Below are 20,013 nucleotides of genomic sequence, written 5' to 3' on the forward strand. Positions count from 1 at the left end.
TAATTACGGCTTTGATATCGCTCGGTAGGAACCATCCCCAAACCGCTTACCCCGTTGATGTTAAAGTCCCCACAGAGAATTACCTGCGAAGCCCATGTAGCTAATTCTAAAAAAGCAAATACCTCCAGGTCATCCTCAGTTGATCCATATATTGACCCCAGAGTAACCCAGTCCCCATTGATCATACATTCTGTTAAAGCCCATCTGCCCCAATGGTCCTCAAGCTTTTTCCTGACTACCACATCTTTTAATCTAGACAGTATAGCCACCCCTCTAATTTTAGCCTCCTGCTTTGAATGAGCAAGTAGATGAAACCCTAGCTGTTCTAGTAAAAAACCCTTGGTCCCCTCAATGTGTGTCTCCTGCAGACATAAGAAATCAGCACACAATGCTCTTAACAATGCTGATACTCGTTGCCTCTTAATGTGATCGTTCAGGCCACACACATTAAATGTAACTATTCGTGTACACATTGAAACATATCTGGTGCCTGTCCTAACCAATTATCCAGCAAAACAAAGGTCAGTCTCCTCTTATTGTCTTTCAGTTTTCCAGTATCCGTATCCTCAATCATTTTATTTTGCATACTCCAACATGTGCGGGGTCCCTGTAGTCCCTCAAGTGACTAACTGTGCTGTGCCCTGTGCCCATGCCCATTCCCGCCCCCCACACCCCTCCCTCAGAGCCCTCCCACCCCCCTTACAGGCAAATAGGTCAGTCATGACCTATGTGTGACAGCCATGAGCCCATAGGAAGTCGTAGGCCCCCTCCCTTTATAACCAAACTTAATGTGCTTGTGCTGTAGCTGTGCTCTCCCTAGTATTCCAATACTGAAATCTAATACTACATCTTTTTGGCAGCCACCATATATAACATTTAAACCCTACTGGGCCTTTGTCACAATACGCCGCTGGCGCCCCTTTTGTCCTCGTCCGTTAGATCGGTCAGATCCGCTTGGGCCTTGATTTCAGAGAAGAACATCCTGACTTGGCCATTCACCAGCACTTTAAGATGAGATGGAAATAACAAAAAAGCCCCGCAGCCCAAGCTCTGAAAGACAGGTATCAGCTGTCTTAACAGCCATCTCCTCTCCACAGTAGTGTGACAAAAGTCTGGACGGGCAAAGAATGTCGTACCCTCAAATGAGCGCCTGGCCTCGGGTTTTGCCTTGCCCATAACCTGTCTGAGAAGGTAATTCTCCACATATACAAGAATAGCTCTGGGTCTATCGGACTGGGATGCCACATATCCTTTCCTCTGAGTCAGGGGCAACTGATGCTCCGCCTGCACCTCGCTCTCCCAATTCCATGATGACATTTCCAGGAAAGCCCCCCTCAGCAAGGCTATGACAAATGCTCAGTCATCTTGCCCCTAAGCCCCTTCCGCCACTCCCAGTAGTCTGTTATTGTTCCGTCTTTGATGATTCTCGAAATCTTCGAGTTTCCACTGTACGTTCTCCGCAACTTTCTCTTGTGCTTCCTTGAATGCCTGCCATTTGCTGACATCATCCTCGAGTTTCCCTGTCCTTTCTTCCACCTGAGTAACTCTGCCTGCGATGTCAGCATACAGTTTATTCATTTTCCTTAGTGACCCCTGTATTTTTTTAGTTGCCTGTTTGGCCCTTTGGCTTTCCGACCTAACCTCCCCCTGCATTTGCTTCAGAGTAGTGTACAACAAATCCATGGTGGGGATCTGTGATGGGCTAAAAGAGTGCTGTTGTGAATTTGCGCCCCCGTGTTCTTGGTACAGCTGAGATGTGGCGGAATAGTCTGTCAAGCTTCTTAACAACCTCTGCCTGTGACTGGCTCGCTGCTGACTTTGGATTAGACCGGGATCTGTTTTTCTGTAGCTTAGCCCTCTGGATGGCTGATGCCCTCTGGACTGAGATACCTTCTGCTGCGGAGAAGTCCGAGTCTGAGTTCCCCGTAAAACGTTCCCCACTCGATAGTGATGACCCTAAGTCGACATTGAGGGAAAAGAAACTATAATCCTTAGGAGAGCCGGGACTGAGCTGGGGAGACCAGTCCTGCAATTGCACATGATGATGGAATTAATTGTGATCCTGCCGGGAGAAACTCGTGCCCAGCAACGTGTTAGAGCTAGCGTTTTTATCTGTACTTGTGCCTGGGGTATCTAAACCAGCTCCTACATCAGTCTCAAGAAGAACAGCCCCCTGTGCTGAGTACCACCATCAGCCGCTGCTCGTACCTGCACTTCCGGCACCGCTTTGGATACCTGCGCTCCAACCTCAGTCTCAAGAAGAACAACCCCCCCGTGCTGAGTACCACCATCAGCCGCTGCTCGTACCTGTACCTCCGGCACCGCTTTGGATACCTGCGCACCAACCTCAGTCTCAGTCTCCGGAAGAACAGCCCCCTCGTGCTGAGTGTCCACACCGCTATCAGCCGTCGCTCATGCCTGCTCCTCCAACTCCGCCTTGGATGCATGAGGAGACTGCTCATCCAGCCTGTCATCCGTATGCTCACTGCTCTGCTTACTTTGTCTTTCTGCCATCCCAGGAGCGCGTTGCACCTGCGTCTGCGTCTGCGTCTCGTCCAGGGATACAGTGTTTCCATCATTGCCCGCCTCGAGGTTTCCTGGAGCATCCACGGTTACCATGGGGAAAGACTCGTACAAGGTAGGCTGTCTGAGCGTATTCTCTTTGGTTCTAGCGCCTCCGTTTTGCCTATTCTTAGTGCCTTTCCGTGGCTGTAGTCTCCTTTCCTCCAGTAGTGCATTCACCGCCTGTGTCTTCAGGAGCCTCTGTGTTCTTGGCAGCCAGCATTCGTGCCTGCGCTGTGCCTCGTAGATTAGGAGCAGGAGTCGGTGCCGCTGCTTCTTTTGGCGGTTCCTTGAGGATCAAGGGTTCCTTCTGCTCTTCCTGGGCCTAAGGCACTCTCTGCGCCATTCTGCTCTCAAGGCTCCCTAGGCTCATGTGAAAGCTAGCCTTTAGCGATTTTGCCGCGAAAGAAATGACTCGCTGAGGGAACTTTACCTGTCTGATTTCAAATCCCGACGACCAGACCAGTAGGCGCGCCCACCAGATGGAGATGCTCAGCATACTACAGCATCCTTGTGTCTTAGGGAGGGAAGAAAAGTGCGACTACTCCCTACGGCCGGTCAGCGACCATCTTGCCCCCAACGCTCTATTACATTCACTTCGCGCTTTTTAGGGCTCGACCTCTGAGAATGCGCAAGCATTGCAGATGTCGAGACATATTGGCGCTTATCCAGAGCTTATCCAAAGGGGCGATTTGATGCTGTGCCCGTGAAAAAGCGCGTGCACAGCATCAAAGCCCCCAGCCTCCCTCAAGCTTTCCCCAGCGTGTGCTCTGGTATTTCTCCTCCCCTAATTATTCACTGCCCACGGCCTGCCGGCACATCAAAGGCTGCTGCTCCCCATGCGTCTCCTCACCCTTACTCTCCTCTATTCTTCCCTTCTTGCCTCTCCCCGCCCCCCCCTCCCGACCACAGCAACAGTTCTCATGAATGGTACTGCAGCAGAGGTATTTAATGGGCTTTTAGGGATTCGTGTTGTTTTTGTCGTGATAGGACGGCATCATTTCAGTTGCTGGCTTTTTGGAAAAGGACCAGTAAATGAAAAGCGTGCACTTATGTATTGGTTCAGGATTGCTTGCATAGCGCAATCTTCTCTTTTGTGCTGATACCCTTTTGTGAAACTGTTAATGAAAAGCTCAAGAAGTATATATTTGCTGCTTTAGAGGTTTGTTTGATTTCGCCATGTTTTTGTACTCGACTCTATTTTGCGTTCAAGCATAATACATTTCTTTAAGTGTTTCACATCACAACTCTAGGTAATTCTTTTGTTGTGCGAGTAGTTCCCAATGGTACTTTTCCTACTGTTAGTGTATGCCTTAAATGCGTACCTGCCTGAATGCCTTTCTCGTTTTAATACCGGTGTCCCTCAGTTCTCTCAGCACTTTTTGGTGTCAGTATTTATCTCAGGCTTTGCTATCAATTATTTTAATTTCCATTCATTATAAATCATACAAATGTCAAAGAATACAAAGTTACAAAGAATACAAAGCTACAAACAATACAAGGAATACAAAAAATACAAACTAAATAATAATAAATAAATAGGTTCCTCAAGTGCCTTGCCATAGTGAGCGCATTGATGTCGCAGTTATGTACAGGTGGTTAGCTAAGCATAGGTATCACATAAATGGTAATACGAGTACTCTTCAGTACAGATATATTAAGCAAGTATAGATTGCACAACTGTAGGGGAGGAAAGTACAATACAGTACAGGAATATCCTAGCTAAAAACCAAAACATTAAGAATTATGTTGTGTAGAAAAGAGTCGGTGTTAGCCAAGCATAAGAGTACTCTTCAGTCTAAATATACTAAGAAAGTACGGATTTCTCAGTTGTAATAGTGGAAAGTACAGTACAGGAACAGCATTGTGATTAAAGCATACATTAAAAATTACATTATATAGAAATGAGTCTGTTTTCACGGGGGTCGTATGTACGTTCGTTTTTAATCAAAAATACTTTTCACTTTCAAAAATCTAAACTTGGAAACATTTTCACACTGTTCAATGTTATCCTATGGTTAAAACGATATCGCAAATAAACAGGTGAGTATTTAACTTAGTTTCAGTCAGCCTGGTGCAGAGGTCAAAATCTGAGTTTGACCAAATGGTTTCCAATGAACAAAGGGGGTGCCGGGAACAAGTAAGTGGATCAGTTGCAGGGGCCAAGCTTTTGGGGTTAGGTTAAGCACAGGGGGGACACAAAGCAGCACCAAGCATACGCCACCAGCAGCACAAGGGCGGCTGGGTGCAAATTCGACTTTGGGCGCCCAGTGCTTTTCAATGAGGATTCTCTGGTCAGCAAAGTGGCTGCAGGCGTGGCACCGGAGGTTGCAGGAGGAAGACCAACAACAGAAGAGATAAGTTGGGATGAAGGGGGGGGGCAAGGGCACTGTCAGTTCTGCTCACCAAGGCCCAGAGGCTTTGGGTACATGGGTACCTTTGGATGTCGGAATCTTCTTACCAGAGCTGGTCTCGGTCGGGGGAGGGGCAGAGGGGGCCTCTGGATTTACACTGCAGGGGCCATTGTGGAGGGACAGGAGCGGCCAGCCAATCCTGGACAGAAGTTTTAAATCGCTGGGAGACTTCACTGCACAGATGAGTGGTGGGCAGGAGATGCGGATCTATCTGGATCCAGAGTCTTTGGAGTAGGTTTCTTCTGGACATGTCCGCTGTCCTTGAGAGATTAGGGTCTTTATTGAAGGCAACTGTCCTCCCATGGGTTTTGGAGGTTGTTGTTGCGAGACAGGTTCGCAGGGTCGTTGTAGATGAAGGCAGGCCGGTAGGGCTGGGGCCGAGGCATTTGTCGCCTTTGGGCTTCTGCTGCAGGGTGTCTTATTGCTTATGTTGTCGCATATCTGGGGGTTCAGGTCTAGGGGCGTCACCTAAATACTAAATTTAGGAGGCGTTTAAGGAGAGTAGCAGGTACGACCAATGGGCATCTCACCTGGGGTGGCTACACCCTCAATTATACCACCCTCCTGTGGGAGGGGACATCGACCTAGCCCTGATTGGCGGGGTCCCCCTATCCTCAAGGTGGCAGGGCCTGAAAATTGTGCTTCATTTCGCTCCACCCCCACACACCTTAGGGGTGGGGTTTGCAGAGGCAGGCACACCTATCTATCTTAATTTTCCCTATGGGTTTCCTGCCCCAAGTAGAGGTGTAAACCAAGGACTGCCATCTGCTGCTAGCAGCAGAGGCAGGGGATTGCATTACAAAGGCAGCAGGCCTTTGAAGCTTTTCTTTTTCGAGAACTGGCTCATCCTGAGGGAGAAGGCATGACACCTCTGTCCAGGATGTTCATTGTTTCTGGTCCCAGAGAGCAGAGGCTCTCCACCCAGGGGTCCAGAAAGTTGTCTGATGGTGGCTGGCTGAATACAGCTGGTCAGAATCCTCACCAGGGCTGGTAGAGATTCAGGGGGGCACCTCTGAGGTGCCCTCTGGGAACAAGGTACAACACATCTTACACTGCCCCAGTGTGGGTTTATTAAAAGGAGTAGTTTGGTACCAAACACTCCTATATATCCAGTGAAGATTTCATGATGCTGTGGAACTAGCCTGGCTCATGAAGGGTGTTACCCAGAAATCGGTCCAAGGATGCTTGTTTTCGGATCAGGGAAGACCTGGCTTGGCAGTTCAGGCTGGACTGTTCCCATGAGGCGCACAGGGTCAAGACTGATTTGCATATAGCTGGATCTGAACTGAGGTGGCAAAGTGAGCTAAAGAATGATGATGGATTCAACCCAGATCTGTGACTGGGGGTGAGTGTCTGAAAGGCTTCAGCACTCCGTCCATCACCTTGTGTTTGCTGTACCGAGGCAGACATCATACATGGGTGTCCCTACCGCGGAACTTGCTTTGCTGTACTGTCAGAAACAGGTTGTGTAATTAATTTGATGTAATTACCATAAAGGCAATTATAATGTTCCAACCCTGGCAGTTGCGGACAGCACAAGAATTCCTTGCTCAGTGCATTCCTCACTATGAAAAAAAAACACAAGCATTTGCAATGCAATAGGTCTCGCGTTTCCGAGAGTTTGAGCTATTGGCATTGTGAATGAAAATGCCTTTTATTTATGTGTTGATTTTTAAAACTTCAATAAAAGGCATTGCCATTTACTATGCCAGTAGCTTAAACTCTCTCAAACGCGACACCTATTGCATTGCTGGCTGGCACACCAGGGCAGAAGCGTTCCAAGACCACAGCTTTCTATATGTGGGGGCCAAGGAAACCACCAGCATCTCTGATCGCTTTAGAGCAGTCAAAAGAGGGAAGGCACAAATAAAGCAACTATAACTGTCAAATAACAAAATTAAAGTACAGGTTATGAAGTCAAACACCAAAAGGAGGACAAGACCGAAGAACGGAAGCCGTGGGGTGGGAGTGCGTGGTACTGATAGGATTAGAATCGATCGCCTCTCTGTGAATTGACCGGTAGAAGCACGTCTGTTTTCGACCTCAGTGTAGAGACGAACAAATATTCTAGAGATCCTCCATGAATATAACGTTGATCTAGAGACATAGAATCTTGATCCAGAAACCCCATTGAAGTCGCTCAGTGAAATCCTGCCACCAATGAAATCTAATTTATGAAATGTTTCAAACGTGACTGTTGGCTATAACAGGTTTCTCTTCTATCCTTTACAAGGGTCATCGGCTCATACCTATAAATTCGTCCTGATGATGGTCTTGTAATTAATCTTGATAAGACCGAAACGTCGACCTTCACGTCCACTCCTGCTAGTATTGACATCTTGCATTCAGTGCCTTACTGCGAATTTAGCAGTAGTCATTGCATCATATGTAACAGCTGGGATGTATTCTTTTGTACTGTTGGATCAATGAATGTTTTCCTTGTACATTTGAATTGTTTATGTTTCATTCTATCAACTGATGAATAACCCTTATAATTGTTTAAAAAAAATAACAATTGTGATACATAATTCCTTTGTGTTGCTTCTTCTTCTTTTCTTTTGGTTTGGCTAGTGTGGTAGCCTTACATTGTGATTTTTTGCGCCGTCCTAAATAATTGGACTTTTTAAATACAATACAGCAACTGATGTGTACAGTTAGGATTCAAAACTCTTTTCATTACAAATCACGAATGCTGCATATAAGAGTGAAACAAATCCCTTGCTGGCAATGTTTTGTGATATACAGGATTAGAATGAGCCAACTGTTCGCATCAGCCTGGCAACACCACAAGGTTACACACCAATGAAAGCATAAGCGTTAAAAGGATGACTGACGGCAGCATGATGGAGTGACTGAAAAGGCAACTTGTCGGCTCTTCTAACTTTGGGCTCACAAGGCCCCAGGGTCTGCTGTGCACCAGCCAGGGGAGGGGGGGTTTATTGTGTCTGGAATTACCAATGTGGGAAGTGCAAATTACGCAGCATAGATGATAAAATTGTGAGGCAAAAAAAGGCAAATTACGCTGTGTAAAGCACATTTTGTGACATTGTAACTTCCTTACTTTGTCGTTTTTACACTGATTAACACAATCTAAGCAAAACTTTCTACCTCAGTACGAGTTTATTACCTAAAAACAGCAATAAGCAAAGGAAAGGGATCAAGCACACTTTACAAAAAGCCTTCCACTGCACCGCATGACGTGTTGCAGTGTTTAAGTTAGAAACAATTTTCGTTGTTAAAATCTGCAGATTACACACCAAATTATGATTTTTCTCTGCAGAAACATACAACGACAGGAGCCAGATTAATTTACTGCGATCACAGCACTGCAATATCCCAAACACTGCACAACAGGTCCATAGCTTCACCCTGCACCCTCCTGCTGCGCAGAATAATCCACCCAAGGCCTCCTTCACCCACACCTCTCTCTGGGGTACTCACCGAGACACACCAGATGCCCTGCCGCTCCAAAGGATGGTCGGGGAACACTGACACGACAATGTAGTGCGGGCTGCATGGAGCAGCTGACTCAGTCATGGTTTCTCGGTTGGCTCAGCACTCCAGCAGCCTCGGTGATCTCCGTGGCCGTAAGACTGGAGCCCCAGGAACGTGAACGGGACTCAGTGGATTTGGGTTTTGACAGTCGTGAAAATAAAATGTATAGCAGCCGAGGAGCCGGGAGCAGGACAGCAAAAAAAAAACCTCCACAAATTAGCGGCCGCGTCCTTTGATCACGTGACAATGTTTCTCTTCCGTCCCAGCCAATACCAAAACCATCCTTGAAGGCAGCGTGATTGCACGAAGCCCGAAGCCTCTGATAAGAATTGCAACGAGGAGCAACCTGAAACACTGGCTTGACAGACGCCAACCAATCAGAGAGCTGACTGGCACATACTCCAAGCATGAAGGCAGCGTGTTTGCAGGAAGCACGGAGCACTGGCTTGTGTGCTTCACAGCTGTCATGAAGTCTTTTCTTTTCTGCTTATTAAATAAACAAGCAGATAAGAAAAGTCTTCACGACAGCCGTGACGCAGGCGATCCAGTCTGGGTGGGCCAGACCAAAAGGCCAAAAAGAGGAAACCCAAAAAGCTCATTTCCAATGGCAGGCCACCGTTTAGCATAACCGGTGACGCCAGCCAATGGAAATGAGGGGCGGTGCTTAAAGCCCTTTTCTCAAAATCCTCTTTAACAATAAATCTCGCCAAGGCATGCAGCGCTTTGCTCTGCAACACCACGCGAGACCTAAAAAAAAATGTGCAGGCAGATGGGAAACAAGCGGAAACGTACCGAATTGCCCAACTGCTGTCTGCAAAATTAAAAAACAAAAAATCACCTACCCCCGCATCAGTGTCCTCAGACAGTCTGAGTCCATGAAAAATATTAGGCCGAAACTGCTCTGTCCAAATCTAAGATGCCCTGTAGTATGTATTGCTAATATCACCTCAGAGGTGTTGAGCCACTTCGCAATCAACGCCCTACAGCTCACTGTTTGGTGCCTGAAAATAATTTTCATGTTTGTAATCTGCATACCAGACCTAAAGGACATTGCAGGTTGTGCATACTTTTCTGCTTGATTGTGGCCCGCCTGAAGTCTGTTTATATGGGGTGCTTGGAAGATTAATTGTTTGTTTTTTATGGATATGTGTAATGTTATATCATTCTTTGTTGCAGAAGACAGCAATCCTAACTACAATCGGACTGCTAGAAGAACCACTAGGAAATGCTCGGCTTCATGTTGCTAGATTAATCGCCGCTCTTATCCAGACCAACACTGCTAGTGTGAACCAGGAGCTGTGCAGGCTCAGCACCATGGACTTATTACTTGTGAGTATTATACCTGGGAAGAGTAGAATGTCTGTTGTTAATTGTTTACCTCTCAGCCGGGTTCAGAGTTTGGTTCAAATGCCTTCGAAATACTTGTCATCTCTTGGTATTGTCCTCTCATACTTTATTGAGGTACTCTGTGCCGGCAGATTGTTTATTATATGTATTGTAACTCAGCAACTACATGCAACATGTTTTAATGGTGTTGCCAGTAATTCAGCATTGCTTGCCTGACGCAAGTTGTTGTCAAAATGTAAAGTGCATTAAGATGAATGAGATATTCACAGGTCATTGAATTTGTTTCTATAAATATCTTATATTAATTGACTCATATTAATGAGTGAGTGAATTGGTAGTATTGGAAATATCCTGTTCTGTGAAAGACATGGAGAGGAAAACACACACACATTGCTGATGCTGCTTACCAGAGCTGATTTCACCATTCTGTGTTAATCAGAGCCTTGAACCCCCATTTTTTGTTGTTGTTGAAAGAATCTCCAAAAAGAGTATTGCAATTGGCTATGCATTGAATGTCCAAGGAGCAGTGATTTATTACATAGGTAGGTCTAAGGATTACAGAAAGGTATATTTTGGAAAGCACATTTTTTTGTCTGCAAGATCAGCTTTGCGAGATGGGTTGTTTAATGAATTCAAACAGGTTTGAGGAACATCATTTATTTCATGTCACATGCATGATACCTAACTCCCCTGGAACTAATGGACCATTGATAACCCATAGGTAGGACATCCCCCTGCATGATAATTGTAAAGCAGCTGTTTTAAGCTAGATGCGAGCATTAAAGGAATTGGTGAGAATGAGGTCTGACGCTTGAGTATGTAAACTATTTGATTCTCATACTGCAAAGCCAGGTATGAATGTAACAGTTCCTTAGGTTTCCCTTTTGCAGGGTTCATTTCTTCTTCTTTTTCTTCTGGTTTGACCGGCGTTGTCTTTTCTTCTAGCTCCACAATTTTGTTAGTGCCTCAAAGAGAAGAGAGACTGGGGTAAATGGCCTTTTCTTTGCCTGAGGTTATAGCATTGGTAAGGGGTTGTGAAGGATAACTACACCTTAACAAAATTGACCTTCACCAATGTGCCCACACAGTTTTGTCACTTGCAAGTCTCCCTTGATTGCCTCCCCTGATCTGTTCACCCCACAGTCGGGCCCTTTAAACGATTTCTTACCCGTGAGTCACGTTTCTCCTGGAACATGGCTGGCCTGTACATAGTGTCTTTGGCTTCCCTGGTCTCCTCTGCCTTCTCCAGTCGTGGACCGTTGCGTCTCTAGACTTGCCTCTGGAAGCGAAGGCTTTCGGGTCCTGCTCTTGACTATACAAGAAGCGATTCCTCTCTACACTCTGGCCTTGACGATACAAGAAGCCATTCCTCTCTACCCGCTGGCCTGCTCCTCGAACACAAAACTCTCTGGTGTCTTCTCTGTAACCTTTGGAGAAAGTAGCTCTTTTGTGGTTCCGCTGTTTAAGCTTCACGTCGCTAATGAGCTGTGGTCGGGCCGATAGCTGTGGTGACGTATTCCTGGTGGGAGAGCAAATGCTCCAGGAAGTACTGATCCTTAAATGTACCGGTTCTGTACTCGTCATGCAAGAAGGACGCCGTGTTCTGTTGGTATGGCTGAAAGCAAAAGACAGGTACAGCGTGAGGGGGGTATTGATCTTTCCTTTCGTTAGGGTTGTTGTTCCGAAGGAGGTCTGAGACCTTGTGACAGAGTATTTTGCATAGCATTATCTTATTGGCTCTAAAACAATATTGAACAAATGGGCAAGAAAAGTATTTCTGATGGATACTTATAGCAGATTCCTCAGCTTGTGAATACACCATGCACCAGAATGAATCTGAAAAATTTAATGGTAAAGTCATACAGATCCACGTCAACTCTGTCCTTCCCTGGAATTCAAGCGGAAGCCACTTTTAACTGCCAACAATGTGAGCCACATCATTTCTTTCCTTTCGACAACTTCTAAAGTGGATCCGGTACTTGTTCTTTCGCATTTTCTCACTGTATTCCAAAGTTCTGTAGTGTACAAGTGATATCACCCCCTAAAACTCCTGTAAGGACTGCTATAAACAAATATCTGTGATTGAGCCTCACCAGGTATGTCTCTAGTGTCTCAGATCCCCTCACAACTCCAAAGACTTGCGAAGACTGCTCCAGGATGAATTTAAAGGCGATCTAGGAATGTGAAGCCAAACTCTTAAGTTGCTGAACATCGCCAGAAAGCGGCAAAAAAAGTTCCTGATCAAAAGTCCTTTCCCTCTCTCAAGATCATTCTTAGGACAGGTTCTCTTCCTGCTCCAGATCTTCGGTTAAGTCGAAGTCCAAGAAGAAGCATAAGGAGTTGAAGCGGTACTTTCCTGCATCATGCCTCTGTCATTCTGAGAAGTCATGTGAAAGTCAAGGTGCCACTGTGTTGTAGACTCCTACAGAGGAACTCATTCCCCATCTAGTCCCAATGCATCCTGAATTCCTGTGAATGTCAACGATGCCAGGTGGAAGCCTTTAAGGTGGCCATGTTGTCTGTTTTGGGCATCCTTCTGCTTCGCCTTCAGGCCCAACGGATCCGAGGAGGATTCAGTCGTACTACCGCTGGTGGATCCATCCAGATGCCATATGTATCTCTTGACCTCACTGTGGGGTACGGCTAATTTCACAGCTAACACTTGTACAGACTCCAGTGCCAGTCCCACCCATGTCAACGGCGACCAAAAAGCTCCATAAAACAGAAGTCATTAAAGGTTAAAAAAAAAAGTTTGCAAAGGACAGTGTTCTTTAGTAGTAAAGTCGGATTGAAAGCCGAAATGCATTCTGAAACATTACTTTAAAAAATTAAAAAAGCTAATAAAAGCTGTGTATAGAAGCAATTTTGCAATTAATACTTTGCCAAATTAAAAAATCTCTGCTCGAAACTGCTCAATTGTTTGAAAGTTTCAAGAAGCAGACAAAACAATGTTGTTGTTCCCAGCTGCCACAGGCAATGTTTCTGTTGGCACCCCTTTCTCAAGTTCTAATGAACAAATGCCGCTAAATCCAAGGTATGACCGCCATTAGTGTATCCGCAGAGAATGGGCCAGGATCCGGAAATCCAGGTGCCAAGGCATCAAAGAAAGGCTCATAATATGCATATTGTAGCAACAGCAATCATACAGGGCAACTTTGCAAGTGAGTTTTCAGTAGACTCACCAGCAGTTTTATGTCCGTAGATTGAACCAGTTGCATCCCAAGGTGTATATTCAGGGCACACTTGAAAGTGCATTCCAAACCGCGGAACATAAGCTGCACGAGATGTAACCAGATAGGCCGAAAGGGCAAGGACCAGTTATCATTAAGTTCCTGAAGCAAGAGTGTGCCAAAATACTGTATCCTCTCATGACACAGTAGCACATGTGGCAGTGCTATCCGCTTTTGGCCGCGTGGCTGGATATCCATTGTGGAACAAATAAACATAAAGCTAATATCCCTGACAGTGAGGAACAGGACAAGCGGTAAGCCTCCAAAAATCTTTAAAAGTACGGAGTGTATGAACGATGGAATCATTTCAAAGACAGTCTAGACTGTACTAATAAACCCAGAGCAAATTGGTTTTTAAAAATTGCACTACTCCCACAGTATTTGAGGTGTTAAAAAAGTTGTGCATAAGTTCTCTGAAATGGTGTGGGAGGCTAGTGCATAGTAATGGCTATTTCAAAAGAGGACCTTGTAACTTAAAGATCAAACATCTCCCGTGCAGATGTTAAGGCCACTTCTTTCTGAAACAATAAGGCTTTCCATCTGCTTAAAGCAAATACAAGGAGATGATGGACGGAGCGCTGCAATTTTTCAGACACCCCCAGTCAACAGATCAAGTTTGAATCCATCTTTTTTCTTTAGCTCACTTTGCCACTCCAGTTCTAACCTAGCCATATGCAAATCAGTTTTGACCCTGTTCCTCATGGGAACAATCTAGCCCGAACTGCCAAGCCGGGTCTTTCCTGGACCCTAAACAAGTACCCTGGGTGTACCCTGCCAACTTAAGATGTGGATCAAGACTGATTGCAAAATGGGTCTGAGCTGGTGTGGCAAAGTGAGCTAAAGAATGATGATGGATTCATCCCCGATTTGTGACTCTGGGTGTGTCTCTGAAAAGTTTCAGGGCTCCGTCCATCCTCTACTTGTGTTTGCTTTCTGTCTGTTTAAACCATCAAAGTTCACATTTGAGATTAGAATTGAAGGCCAAATTGTCACTTCTCTAATTGTACAGGCAGGTGGAAAAAGCACTTCTGTACAGAAACTGTTTTCAAATGTGATACACCCAATTTCATCCCACAGTGACCTTGGTCGTTCAACATTCAAGAACTCCGATTGGAAAGCAGCCTGAATGTAAATGTAAATGTAAATGTGTTGGACTTGTAAAGCGCACAGCTGCCCGTAAGCGTCCCGGTGCTTGCTTAGGGAACCCGTCCTGGTATTCCCCTGTGAGAAACCCCGGCAGGGTGTCCACAAGGTGAAAGCCAGGCATCCCGCCGCGAGGGGCCGTAGTGGAGATTAAGCAAGCTATTGCCCAGAGTCGCAGAGTGTGACCCCGTGAGTTGAGTAGGCACCAGAGCGAGAATTGTTGAGTCCGTGGAATTTTGAGCACGAGACCCGCCGAGGCGGGGAATCAAACCCTGGTCCACGGTCGATCTCAGCTTCCGGGTCTGCCGCCTCTAACCACTGAGCCACGCTTCTCCACTCTAACCACTGAGCCACGCTTCTCCACTGCCGGACAAATTGCAGCTGCAGGGGAACCTTCAGATAAAAGGACAAGTTTGCCTTCAATGCATCACATGCTCCATGAAGTATGACCCCCCTGCTAACGAATGACTCGCCTAAAGTGTTCTTGCAGTCTGTACTGATAAGAAAAACATCAGTATCCCCTTTTCTACACTGGTAATTGAAAGGTAGCACACATGCCTCTTATACATATCTCTCCTATAGTGCTTCCTATCTACCTACTAGTGTTGTAAACAGTCCTTTAAGTGAAATTGACAGATAAATAAATCCTTGTATTTTCCAATCAGCTGATGGTGTCTCTCAAACAATGTGTAGGTGGCGTCTTTTCGTACCATGGTTTTCTGTTCTTTTGTCAAATTGCATGTCAAAAACAAACTAGTAGTGTTTAAATGCTTCCATGGAACACTACTATAGCGCAAAGTCTGTAAAGTCTAGCTCAGAAGTGTGATAGATCTAAGCTGTGTTTATCCATGTTGTAAAAAAGACCTGTCACTCTGTATAATGTCAATAGCAAATGACACAATGTTACGTGGAGTATATATCCTAGTTGATAATATAGTCATACCATTGTCACCTACTGTTAGAACCTTTTCTAAATTTGCTCTGTTAATCTCATGTATCTGTTCAGCAGCTTTATGCTCTGAGACCTTCCACACTTTGTTGTATATGCATTCAAAAAGCTCTTTTGACGTGGCTTTCTAGGCCTAGCAAGAAAGCCCTCATCAGAAAGGAGAGACCAGTGCTGTTTCACCTCGTCTAACGTTGGATGTTTTAGCCAATCTAGGCACAACTTTTCAATGCTATGTTACCACTCCTGCGTTTTGTCTTAGTAGTGTAGTTCCTATATTCCCAATAGGCTCTGTGCATTGGAATAATATATCCTATAGATGTGACACAGGACTGAGGTCAGTATTTCTTTATCGAATATACTAAACTTAATTGTGAGTGCCAGCTAGCTCAGAGGTCACTAGAAACTTTCTTGAATACACAAGAAGGGATTAGTTTCTGATAACAGCATAAACATGACAACTTTGTTTCCCTAGGACTGGAACAAATATCTTCTGAGTCGTGGAAACAATAGATAACTATTTTACTCAGTCAATCATGAATGCTTCATTTCTACATGGTTGCAGAGAAATGGTGAGACTGGCGTTTTCAATAAAAGGATTTATTGAACAGTCTTCTTTCTCATGCAAGAGGTGAACTGCTACAATCGTTATGCAGAATGCAAAGTATAATGCGTACAGCGAGAATAGTAATATAAAATAATACTGTAATAACATTGTCTAGTGCTATAACATATAAAAATACATACCTAAATAACACAGGCAAAAATACTCAACTGGTGCTTCTAAAATACGCCTACCCCAATGTACCTAACCTAGGTCTAGTATGAGGGAAGAAGTAAGTATGGTCTTTAGCATAGGTTTAGTTTTTGCCAAGAATTGTAAAAGGTTTTTCTAGGTTCTAATCAGCTCCATACCTTAGAATGAGAGGTTGGTATCTCTGTCTCGCGATTCAATTTCCCAACACACCCCGCAAGGGGAGTCAGAAGCACTGGAGCTGGATTTCTCGACAGAGGAGGACAGCTTCTGATCAGTGCGTCAGCTGGAGAGTCTGCTCCTTCGGTACTTGCTGTAGCGAGCTGAGTCAGGCAAGTAGGTAGCCTAATTGCACCGAACCACACCGAGCTTTGCTATAGCAAGGGAAGGTATATTTATACCTTGAAGGTGTTTAGGAATGCCAGCTTTGACGTAAAGTCGGTCATATGAATGTCATGGATGAACCACTAAGGAATAGTTGTTCATGCATAATAATGAGTTTCTTGGAGAAATCAATATCCAGGCTACGGGAAGTCCCTTATGCTTGAGTCTGGTTTTTCAAGAAATCGTTGTAACGTTTGATGAACGGATGGAAGTAGCCATTCCTGTATTTGGGCAGCATGGGCTATGCCTAAATAAGGGCTTGATTTCTATGCCTATCTAAGGGTAACGCGAATTGTACCTATATAAGGGCATGAATCAGGAAAATTCATTCGGAATCTAAAACGCCATACAACACCCACTCCACTTTCTTATGTACGACATTACTAAGTTCTAAACACGTTAAACATATCTAAACATGATGTGTTAATACCCACCAAAAACACATAAGAATGCAATGGTACTGGTTGTACACAAGAGCATTGATGCTGTACGCATTTAAAGTAATGTATGATTCTAAGCATATATGTTGACATTTGTGAATTCTGTCTGAATGAATCAAGAAAATATACATTTATGAAATGGCTCGCAAGTAAAGAAGAAAAAAGGCCGAAACCATTTCATGTCAGATTACATACAAACTGTTTGTGTATGTGGACAAGGTCAAATATTGTCTCTGGAAGTTTTTTTCAAAGAATTTTTGTTCTCTATGAATAGTTCTACTTTAAGCAATTACTTGTGCCAAAAAGGAAAAAAATACAAATTTGGGGAAAAAAGTCTCTCAGAACAGTGTGTGACAAATCAAAAGTCAGTGTTAATGTTTGGAGAAAACATCAAATCTTCTAAGTCTGTAAAAAAGTCGTCTACCATTGTAGGTGAAAGTTGGATTACTTCGTTTAGAAGAATAACCGCACATAGATGTGAAGCATTGCGGTCAGCATTGGTTGCATGGATGGTACCTGCGCGCCTGTTTCCTCTCATACCTCCCTGTCAGCATTTTGCGTCTGTGAGATCTCAAAGAATGCCGTCATTAGAATTGGTTGCCGCTGGGGACAACACAGTGCATGGGCCGTTAACTGGTTCAAGCAAAGCATCAACATCCCTTGGCATGACTGATAGGAGTTTGAGACATGAGTCCAACATGCATTCTTCTCCGCATAGCAGGCAGCGTAGCTCAGGTAAGATGCAATCTTGCCAGATTGGTCTGAATGACAGAAACCATATGGTATTTAATTCTCGTAGACTAGGTAGTCCCAAAATTTGGACGATGCGCTCACGACACTTCATCGCCAGTAGAGTTGTCTCCATGGAGAACTGGGTGTCGCTGGTGAATTGGCTTGCCATATCGCAGCAGTAGGAGCAAAAATAGTATCCCTGCAGCGAGTCTCAAAATGAGAGGTAGTCCGCCAAACACAGTGCACGAAGTTTGGAAATATTCCTAGGACTGCTTCAAAAGGTGCTAAGAGTCAAGGAAATACGGTCTTAAATACATGTACCATACCGCTCGTATCAGACATGTTTAAGATATGACTTAACATTTCTGAGAAATGTACAGGGCAGTTTGTAGTTGAGAGGGCATGTATCTCGGCAGAAGTCCTTGCGACTTGCAGATCATAGGTTTCTTTGGCCGAGGTCAGTGGCACAGTTTTTTGCAAAAGAATGGCTTTCATTCTGCTTAAAGTATCAATTCGTATAGAAGAGATGTTCAGTGAAAGCCATAAAGGTGAATCATTGTCTGTCTTGGTTTTAGGAAACAATACTTGCAGACAGCAATTGACCCTGGCTGACAAAGTTACTAGATATGGTATTCCTGGCAACATGCCACAGCAGCTATGATTGTTCAACATGAGGTAACTTCCATTGGAAAGTTGTCCAAAATTTGGATCAATCACTGCAGCTGGTGAACCTTGCAGGCGGCAGGATAAGTTGGTAGAGGAACCATCGCAGGCCCCGTGTAAATTAATACCCTGACAAAGGAGAGCACCGCTTAGTGCATTTTCACAATTTTTACCACTAAGAAACACTTCCCTTCTCCCACTCCAACATCTGTGTGTGAACGGTAATTCCCAGGATGTCTTGATGTATTCTTTACCCAACTTTTCATATGTGCCTGCTGGTATATGTTTTAGGCAATACTGAAAATGGAAAATTGTAACAGTGATTGTTCCATGTATAATCCATTCAGTAGCTGGCTTTTCAGCAACTGTAAATGGCAGTCTTTCCAGTTTTTCAATGCTCAGCACCGTATAGTCTGCTCCCCTTTGTGCCAATTTGATCTGTTTATCAGTGAGATTAGATTCTGAAAACAGTGACGGAGTATTGATTAAGCGGCAAGGCACATAGCCTGAATTAAGGTTTTGCAACGTCCAGCCTAATAGCATGATAGAACGTAATTGCGACTGACCACGTTGCAACATGACCAAGTCCTGTTCCATGATGTCTATCGCAGAAGACACGATGCTGTCCAAAGAATATATCCTGGACGACAGAGTCGTTAACCCATTGTCAACCACAGAGAGAGTTTTCTCTAAATTAATACGATCAATGTTTTTGTATGCTTTCTACAGTCTCTGCTTGCGTAATCTTCCATGCTACATTATAAGCAGCATAGATACCGGCATATATAAAACGTTTATGACACGGTTTTCTTGGTCCTAGCCAGAATTCCTTAAGATCAGCGCCATCTTTAAGTAAAGATAAGTGTTGCTTTACATCCTTAAGTGTAGATCTATGTAACCATTCAAGGCACAGTTTCCCTACACTGTATGTTGTTACTATTCCAGGATGCTCTCTTTGAACCTATCTTGGGTCTGGCCTAGTGAATGTGAAACCCTGTGTTTTGTTCAGGAATCTATCTTGACAGTTGTTTGTGTTTGTGGGCCAGATTAACCATTTATTCCAATCTGGATTTGTTCTGTTGTGAAGCAAAATAGTATGTATGTCGACCTCCCCCTCTGAAGTGTTACTGCTATCAGGTGTAGGTGTAGGTATGGACGGATTGTTCAGGTCTTTTATCTTGGCTAAGACAAGACGTCTGTTGAACAGTGTCATTCAAAAGCATAATTTGCTCAGGGATGATGCAGGCTCTAAACATAGCTTCTATCCCCTGTACCTGACAATCTTTTGTACCCCCAGACTGTTTTTGTCTCTATGTTGTCTTTCCAAAAGTCGAAACCTAGTTTAGACATTTGAACATAAAAGGCTGCAGAATACATTTGTTTGGTATTTGTCAACATACTTTTCATGCCTGTTTTGTTTACATTTCTAAAGTAAAATGATTCAGCTTTGGATACATTGAACCCTGAAAAGTACAGAAATCTTCTTGCAAATGTTTTTGAGCTACCCTTTGGCGTCGTAGGACAATGTTCCCATTGGTTATACATTAATACATTTCTAGGATTTGCAGATTTGTGCAGGAAATGATGACCATAGTGATTATAACAATACATTTGTTCATAGTCGGATGAACCTTCTAAATATTCATGATTTGTGAATACTGCAGACATTTCTAAGTCTGACATCGTATTATTAACAGTCTTGAAGTCCCAATCATCAGAAAAGGTACTAGATGAAACAAAGTCACTTAATGAAATCTTGGATAAGTGTGGAATCTTCAACAGCTCAGACGGGCCAAACATGTCAGTCAGTTAGATCTGCTACATTGGCGGAGTCCTTTGGCCTACTGCTTAGTATCGGCCACATGATGTGGTTTGACCAGGTCGATTGACACACACCTGTTCT

At 44.3% G+C, this 20,013-nt stretch overlaps 1 protein-coding gene across 2 annotated transcripts in view; it reads left to right on the forward strand.

Annotated features, from left to right (window-relative positions):
* Window positions 1-20,013, forward strand: part of PPP6R2 (protein phosphatase 6 regulatory subunit 2) — a 744,860-nt gene that overhangs the window by 392,295 nt on the left and 332,552 nt on the right. For both annotated transcript variants that reach the window (XM_078677857.1, XM_078677853.1), the window contains exon 11: window positions 9,648-9,800. In XM_078677857.1, the coding sequence (XP_078533983.1) occupies window positions 9,648-9,800 (153 nt within the window). The remainder of the gene's footprint in view (window positions 1-9,647; window positions 9,801-20,013) is intronic.

This window comes from Lissotriton helveticus, chromosome 1_1, assembly GCF_964261635.1.
Source record: "Lissotriton helveticus chromosome 1_1, aLisHel1.1, whole genome shotgun sequence".
Classification (NCBI taxonomy): domain Eukaryota; kingdom Metazoa; phylum Chordata; class Amphibia; order Caudata; family Salamandridae; genus Lissotriton; species Lissotriton helveticus.